Below are 9,455 nucleotides of genomic sequence, written 5' to 3'. Positions count from 1 at the left end.
TTAGTTTTACATTCTACAAAGTAACAAGTTTTCTTAGTTATTTTAGATTATACACATATATCATATTTACTACTCTGTTTATCATGCATATTAATTAATCTTAGTTGTTAAAATTTTATAATATACGAGGAATTTACATGTCCTAATATAGCATGACATACATAATATGAATCAACAATATAAGTAAAAGAACAAGATTCATTAATAATTTCACAAATGTTAAGTATAAAGGGACTTTGATCACAATATTTCTTTCCCAAAAACATGTTATTCTTTGTCATAACAATCTTGATATATTCAAATAACACTTTAATCCCAACTTTGACAAGGCTACAAAGATTAGATTAACCCTAATTGATTACACACGTAACACATCACTTAAGATCAGAGTTTTCCCATGTTTAGAACAACTTTTCCTTTCTTCAAAACATGAGTTGTCTTAGAATCACCATGATACACATGTTCTTTTCTATCCCCACACTAATGTAGGAGGTAAAAACACTTTTATTTACACATGTGTCTGGTAACATTAGAGTTTAACATTTATTTGCTCACATTGATCACAAAACTTATTTCAAAAAAATGACTATAACAATTATATATTTTCTTTTAGTTATATTTGCCTTAAAATTAACTTTACTCTTGTTATCAAGTTTTTTCTCGTGCCTTTTCGAAGTTTTAGTTGATAATGTCTTAGCCCTTGTAGCAGTACTTAATGGTATCTTTAGCTTTCAAAATATTCAGGAAATGTTCTGTAAATATTGCTTGCATTCTAGAAACATTGTTTGACTTCTCTGGTGTAGATTTGGTGTTGGTGTTCATACCATAAGTTTGTAAGTCCTTAAGATTGTTGTACAAAAGCTGACGAAGAACACGAACAAAGTAGACTTCCTAAGGCATGTATATTCACTTCTTTTAAGAACTTATCTGCGATGTGTTGCGTAAGTCCTCTAGGATACAACAACAATTTCTTATATTTTTTAAGAATCTTAGAACTAGCAAGAAACTCTTAAAAGAGTAAATAACTTAGAATAAAAAATAAAGTAAAGATAAAATAATAAATGAAAGTGAGAAAAATATATGAATGTTGTGTGTTCTAGAAGTGAGAATGAGCACCTATTTATAAGTGTGATTAAAAACAAACGAAAGGAGCCTAACAACGGATTGTGAAAATACAACTATAACGTGCCGTTAAAGCCTCTATGATAGTGCATAAAAAAGAAACTCATGAAACTTAAAGTAGGGACAACAAATTTGATACAGAGCATCGCGTGATGTAGTATGCATCCAAAACGTGTTCTATTGCAATAGAAAATACCTTTTTACAATATATATATATATATATATATATATATATATATATATATATATATATATATATATATATATATTGTTTTTTTCAATAATTTCTACCCACTTAAATACTTAAATCCTAATAGATTGAGAATGCATTTGTTTTACTAACTACAATTTTTGGAAGAGGTGAAGTATTTATTTTGTTTTTAGAGTGCAAATGCATTCTGTTTGAATTTATTTTTAAAATGTCACCCAAATCAAAATAAAAATAAATTTAAAATGTGATTTGATTTTGTTTAATTTTAAGTAACATAACATCTAACGCAGCAACATCAATGCTTTGTGGTTTATTTTGAATGGATTTTATTATTACTATAAAATTGTAAAAAATCTTTTTAAAATTTGTTAAACTTTGGCAATCAATCATATAAACCTAAAATATATATACACACCATTTCCTAATGAATTGTAATTGTAAAATAATATTGTAAATATTCAAGAAACATAAATAAAGAACATTAACTACTGATTATTCACTTGTTGAATGATATCTTTAATTAATAACGACATTAGTGACAGGAAGTTTGTGCCGCTAAGTAGAAAACCCTACCAAGTCAATACTTTATCACTACATTACCGACTTGAATATTAATTAATTTGATTAGTGGCAGCGGAATTTTATCTGTCTCTATTGAGATTTGGGATTAATCTAAACAATAAATTGTCCATGGCTAAATTAGCCCAGCATTTAAGTTGACAAAAATTTAGCAACTGAATAGAAATTGAAATATTGGTCATTAGTTTCCAACCGAATATATCTTAATGACTTATAATAAATTAAATCGTAAAACAATATTTTTTTCAAATTTAAATATACGTAAATATAAATACAATTAAATCCTAGAATAAATTATATAATATATTTATAATAAAATACATAATTTTATAATTACAAATTACAACATAAATTTTTACCATATTTTAATAAATATAAACATCTTTTAAATACAATAAAATTAAGCCATAAGCAATATTCAAAAGACATATATGTCCAAATTTATTAATTGCTAATTAATTTTTAATATATGATATTATATTTAATATAATAAATAATTTAATTTGTTTTTTGATTCTTTTTATTAAAAATAAACCGTTATGTTAAAAAGTTCTATTTTTTATATTTAAAATGAAATTTTGATTGCCTTATAGATTATTTCAATTTTGAAAATTTAGTCATCCAGTCACAACTGTATATTTTGTCATTTTATTATCACTATTTACTGGTACTCAAATTTGATGTGACAACGCCTATGAAACCCTACCCTACGCCAAAGAAGCCAAAATTTCAGAGGTATCATAGGACCACTCAAACGCATCGTTTATTAATTAGGGTCACAAAACGCACGCTCCAACCTTGTGTCTCTGGTTCGTGGTCCATTTAAAATGATTGGGTCAGGCTGACCCATCACTTATGCTTTATTCTTTTGAAGGTGTTTGGATAAGATGAGTTGGAAGAGAGTGATGGAATGAATTTGAGGAGATTTGAAGGTAAATTTTGTGTTGTTTGTTTGAGTGGATTTGGAGGTAGATGAGAGTAGATTTGGAAGTAAAGTTTATGAGAATTAGTGTAGGATTGGATTGATGTGATAGATAAAAAAAATTGTTTAATTGGTAGAAATTAAAGATTACCAAAATGCCTCTAGTTATTAAAGTAATATAAAATGATAATTGTTAACGTTATATTTAATTGTAAAAAAGTTTATAAAAGTAAAAAATTAAAATTAATTATTAAAATTAATTTTAATATTTAATGTTATACCAATTATTCAGTATCATTTTTTCCTAAACCACATCTGCAGGCACCGTTAGCTTTCAAGTATCATTCTACAAAAGGAAATTCAAGACAAAAACCAGTTTCTGTCATCTATCAAAGCCTTCGATTCATCCTCCCAATTCCCCAATTTCTTTTTGGTTTGCAAACCTTAACCCAGCCATCGTAACCTTGATAGCCACATGTAGCTCCTCCACGAAGGACCACCAAGAACTCATCTTCGAGCCATCAACAACCATCACGCTTCCATCTTTCACCATTTCTTCGCAAACCTGCAAGCAAAAGTCAACTTCTTCCGCTGAAACCCAAGGTTGAAATAGCCTCTCTACTAAAGCTTCATTCTGCTCCAGACCTTCAAAGTCATTCCCGCAACTGAAACAGTACTGAGTCACCACCGTGTCACCGGCTTGCTCGTTCCCCACCACTGTCACATTCGCCGCCCATCATCGGTCATGCACGACGCCGCCACCGCAGAACCTGCAAAACGCCACCGCTCGACCAATCGCCTTTGAGGATGCGGGTTACTGCAAAGCCACCTCCTTCGTCGTCATCGTCGCCCTCGCGGCGCTTGTCGCTAAACCTTCGCACCACCGCTACTCTCTCGCCCTTTAATCAAACGCCGCCGCTCCAGAGTTGCCATCTTCCTCGTGCCTCCCTCATCTTCTTCAACATCCGTTCATCACTTCCTGTTGCTTCATGTCGTTCTCCATCTTCGTCGACTGCTTGAAGGAGCATGGGATGGAACTGCATCCTCCAGCATCACGGGTCATGGGATGGAGCATGGTATTATGAAATGTTTTAAGGGCAAAAAAGTTTTTTCCCATTAATTCACCGCAAATCTTCTCAGTTATGCGAGTGATAGAAAAACCCCCAATCTCGCAAATCTGCTCATTTTTCTCCTCACAAATCGCCAAAAACGAACACCGTTCTCAGTGAATTTCCTCACTCACAAACCCATATGAACAGTTAAATCTATTCATGCGAACACACAGTGTTAGACTTTATTCGTACGAAGATATTTTATTGTTGAAGCGAATTAACAAATACATATTTTTCATTTTAATCACATTTGGATTGAGGGAATTGGGATGACCTAAAAGTGATGATTCACGGGATAAATGTTGGTTTTGTCCTGAATAATTCTAATAATTTCAAAAAGTCACTGACATCATAAATTGTTGTAATCAATTTCACTTTTCGTATGTATTCGATTTCACAAATTATGTATTTGATTATATAAAACATTATTCCAATTTATTAATAACATGAATGAAATGATAATAACCATAAATAAAATAATAATAATATTGTGAACACAAGTAAGTAACAAATTGTTTTCTGAATGTGATACTTTCTCTGTCTATTCAAAAACTGAAAAAGAATACATCTTTATAGGTGAAATTATCACCGTGACACACTAAAGAAAACAACTGAACTACCCACTAAATGTGGGAGGTTACAAAAGCTAAATTTTAGCTATCTCTTCCTAAAGACCCGGTCAAAAACTGATCCTTTTATTTAATCTGCATAATTGCATTAAAACAAATATTAAAATGCATAAATAACTGACAGTCCCTCCCTTAAACTAAATACTCAAATAAGCCATTTAGTTTATTTCTGATGCTTCAATTAGTCCTAGCATGCTTCTGAATTTCACGAAATGCTCTAGTTTGAGTGGCTTTGTCATTATATCAGCTACTTGATTCTGAGTACTGCAATAGTGTAGCTTGATTTTCCCTTCTTTGACAAGATCTCTTAAAAAATGAAATCTAACATCAATATGTTTACTCCTACCATGAAACACTGGGTTTTCAGATAATTTAATTGCTGAACTGCTATCACATAGAACCATAACTTGTTTATGATCTTTGAAACCAACAGCCTCCAATATTCTCTTAATCCAAATACATTGGCATGCACTTGTTGCAGCAGCTACATACTCTGACTCTGTTGTAGAAAGAGTTACAATTGGCTGCTTCTTGGAGGACCATGAAATAGCTCCAGTTCCTAACATGAAAACAGATCCAGATGTGCTTTCTCTGTCATCTATATCTCCAGCAAAGTCACTGTCAGTATAGGCAACCAGTGTCAATTTTTCTCCCATTTTGTAGAGAATTCCAAATTCAGTAGTCCCCTTCAAGTATCTTAGAATTCGTTTAGCTGCAGACCAGTGGGTTTCTGTGGGGTTAGCCATGAATCTGCTGATTAAACTGACAACAAACATTAAATCTGGTCTAGTAGTAGTCAAATACATGAGACTTCCAACTACTTGCTTAAACAAAGTAGCATCCACCTTGGCCCCTACATCATTCCTAGACAGTTTTGTTCCCGGTACAATCAGATTTTTGACGGTATTGCAGTTCAGCATACCAAATCGAGATAAAACCTCCTGAGCATACTTTCTTTGACACATGAAAATTCCATGTGTATTCTGCAGAATTTCAACTCCAAGAAAATATCTCATCTTCCCTAAGTTAGTCATGTCAAATTCCAACATCATGGAATTTTTAAAGTCATCACACATCTTTATATCATTTCCAGTATAAATTAGATCATCCACATATAGACTCACAATTAAAATTTAACCTCCTTCGGCTGACTTTGTAAACAATTTATGTTCACAAAAACATCTTTCAAAGCCATTTTGTAGAAAATATCCTTCTATTCTGTTGTACCATGCTCTTGGTGCTTGTTTGAGTCCATATAGTGCCTTTCTTAGCTTGTATACTTTATCTTCTCCTCCCTTCTTTATAAACCCAATCGGTTGTTGTACATAAATTTCTTCCTTAAGCTCTCCGTGAAGAAATGCACTTTTCACATCCAATTGAAATATGATCCATCCATTTTGTGCAGCCAATGAAAGAATTATACGAATAGTGTCTAGTTTGGCAACAGGTGCAAATACCTCTGTATAATCCACTCCATAATGTTGTGCATATCCTTTTGCTACTAGCCTTTGTATTTGTCAATATCTCCATTCTCCTTGAGCTTGGTCTTGTATACCCATTTGACTCCAATTGGCTTCACTTATTTTGGCATCTCAATTAATTCCCACGTTTCATTTTTTTCTATGGCTTCCATCTCCTTTTCCATTGCATCATGCCATTTCTTACTCTTGACAACTTCTTCAAAACTTTCTGGATCAATTACTGTTGTAAGCATTGCCCTTGTATCATCATCAGACAATTCTTCTCCTTCTTCATAATCTGCCATCCAAACAGGTTTTTTGCATTGCCTTCTAGCCCTCCCTTCAAATGGAGTCTCAAGTACTGGATTATAAAACTCAATCCTATAATATGTTTCAGCAGTATTTTGTGGCTCTACTTGTTGCATTTCTTCACTGTCTGAGGTGTCAACTCTGGAATCTGTTTCAGTAGTGTTTTGTGACTCTATTTGTTGCAACTCCTCACTGTTTGGTGTGTCAAGTTGTATACCAGAGCTATTTTCATGATGTTTCTCCCATTCAACAATATTCTATTGATTCTCTACTTTGTTATACTCCCAATTCCAGCCCTTATGCTCTTCAAATATTACATCCTTGCTAATTATAATTTTTTTGTTGACTGGATCATACAGCCTGTATGCTTTTGATTCATCGCTGACCCCAAATAAAACACACTGTTTACTCTTGTCATCAAGCTTAATTCGTTGTTGATCAGGTGTGTGAACATGGGCCAGACAACCAAAGACACGAAAGTAGTCTACAGAAGGCTTCACTCCACTCCAAACTTCTTCAGGAGTTTTATCTTTTACTGCTGCTGTTGGGCTCCTGTTCAGAATATAAACACACCATTTTGTTGCTTCTGGCCAGAAAACTTTAGGTACATGCCTTCCATTCAAGGTTGCACGAACCATATTCATAATGGTTCTATTCTTCCTTTCAGCAACTCCATTCTGCTGGGGAGTATATGCAGCAGTTAATTGCCTCCTTATTCCATGATTTCTACAAAAATCATCAAAAACTTTTGAAGAAAATTCACCTCCCCTATCTGTCCTCAAACATACAATATTTTCTCCAGTTTCTTTTTCAATCATTGCCTTAAAGCTTTTAAAGAAAGAAAAAGCTTCAGATTTCTTACCCAAAAAATATACCCAAGTTTTACGTGAAAGATCATCAATAAAACTTAGAAAATATTTTTTATTACTCTTTGATGTTGGTTGAATGGGCCCACATAAATCTGCATGAATCAGTTGTAGTCTCTTAGAAGCTCTCCATTGACTTTTCTTAGACATAGCTTTTCGGTGCTGCTTTCCTGCTAGACAGTGTGTACAGAGACTATGAGGAGTGGTAATTGAAGACAGCCTTGTCACCATTTTCTTAGAGTGAAGCAATTTTAAGCCATCATAGCTTAAATGTCCAAGTCTATTATGCCATAGTTGAGACTTATCCTCCACATTTGCCTGGAAGCATGTTGTTGCTACCTTTTCTATCAAAACAAACATTCTATTTGCACTCATTTGAATCTCCATAATTTGCCCCTTCTCTGGATGAACAACACTGCACCTGTTATTTTGAATATCTATGCTCAAACCCTTTTCTTGCAGCTGTACGAGACTCAATAAATTATTTTTGAGTTCAGGAACACAATATACATGAGAAACAATATGAACAACACCTTTCACCATCAACCGCACACTTCCTTTCCCCATTACTGCTATACGAGTGTTATTTCCCAATTTTACCTTGTGTCGGAAACTCTCATCCAATTCTGAGAACCACTCCTTATTACCACTCATGTGATTGCTACAACCCGAGTCAAGAAACCACTCATCCCCTCCTTCTTTGCTCTCAACAATAGTCATTAATAAGAGCTCATCCTCTTGTTTTTCTTTATTTTCCATTTATGCATAATTAGCTTTCCTTTCCCACATAGGACATTCATACTGGAAGTGTCCAAATCTGTGACATTTGAAGCATTCTACATCAGCTTTATTAAACATTTGCCTGCCCCTTCCTCTACCTCGAAAGGATCCTCTTCCTCTTCCTCTTCCTCTACCTCTTCCTCTTCCGTTGTTTCTATCTTCAACCACAGTTTGCATAACTTGTTCCTCTTCAACTGACATCATCATTCTTTGCTCATGTACTAATAAGCTACTTTGCAATTCATCTATAGTCATCATATCCATATTATTGGATTCTTCAATGGAACATACCACATAGTTGAATTTGATTGTCATGGATCGCAAGATTTTTGCAGTTATCACGTTTTCTTTCATGGTTTCTCCAACTGCCTTCATGCTTTTGGCTATTTTCAAGGTGCGTGCAAAATAGGAGTTTACTGATTCTCCTTCCTTCATCTGCAAAGCCTCAAAATCTTTGCGTAGAGCTTGTAGTTGAGCTCTTTTCACCTTGTTGACCCCTGAAATTTTTGCTTCATGGAATCCCATATATCCTTGGATGTTTTGTCATTTAAGATGGTGTCCAAAATTTCCTTATCAATTGCTTGATAGAGATAATTTTTGATCTTTAAGTCCTTGAGCTGTTGTACTTCCATCCTTTTGAGATCATATTGTGAGGCTTCTTCTGTGTCTGGTACCACATCAATACCTTTTTCCACTAAGTCCCAATATTCATTGGAACGTAAGAAATTTTCCATCAACTTGGCCCAATGTTCATAATGACCATCAAATTTTGGAATAGCTGGTTGAACGTACTTCACTGTTTCAGCCATCTCTAAGTTGATTTCTTTCAACACTCACAACTCAGTGTTCTCTCTCTTTCTAGGTGTTTCAGTTTCTCTCACACGTAACTTTCTGGTTCAGGCCCCTGTGAAGGAGCTCTGATACCAAATTGTGAACACAAGTAAGTAACAAATTGTTTTCTGAATGTGATACTTTCTCTGTCTATTCAAAAACTGAAAAAGAATACATCTTTATAGGTGAAATTATCACCGTGACACACTAAAGAAAACAATTGAAATGCCCACTAAATGTGGGAGGTTACAAAAGCTAAATTTTAGCTATCTCTTCCTAAAGACCCGGTCAAAAACAGATCCTTTTATTTAATCTGCATAATTGCATTAAAACAAATATTAAAATGCATAAATAACTGACAAATAATAATATTAATATTAAATAAGTAAAAATAATGAATGGGAAAGTACATGCATTACTTAAATACAAAAAAAAAATTATTTTTATTTTATTTTTATCTACTTATAATATTTTTTAATAATAAAAAAATTATATATAAATATAATTTTATATTATTTTTACCATTAAGGATATTTTTGTAGTTTTTAATTTTTATTAATTAAAATATTTTTTATTTATCATATCGATCAAATCATACACAAACACAAATTTTACTTCCAAATTCACTCTCAAT

The 9,455-nt window shown here is 33.1% G+C and overlaps 1 protein-coding gene across 1 annotated transcript; it reads right to left on the bottom strand.

Annotated features, from left to right (window-relative positions):
- Positions 1 to 7,969: 7,969 nt before the first annotated feature.
- LOC108328045 (uncharacterized) lies at positions 7,970 to 8,425 on the bottom strand. Its single transcript, XM_017561825.1, has one exon. The coding sequence runs from the start codon at positions 8,423 to 8,425 to the stop codon at positions 7,970 to 7,972; it is 456 nt and encodes a 151-aa protein (XP_017417314.1).
- Positions 8,426 to 9,455: the final 1,030 nt, after the last annotated feature.

The sequence above is a fragment of the Vigna angularis genome, chromosome 1, assembly GCF_016808095.1.
Source record: "Vigna angularis cultivar LongXiaoDou No.4 chromosome 1, ASM1680809v1, whole genome shotgun sequence".
In the NCBI taxonomy this organism is placed as follows: domain Eukaryota; kingdom Viridiplantae; phylum Streptophyta; class Magnoliopsida; order Fabales; family Fabaceae; genus Vigna; species Vigna angularis.
This window is presented reverse-complemented; position numbering and strand designations above follow the sequence as displayed.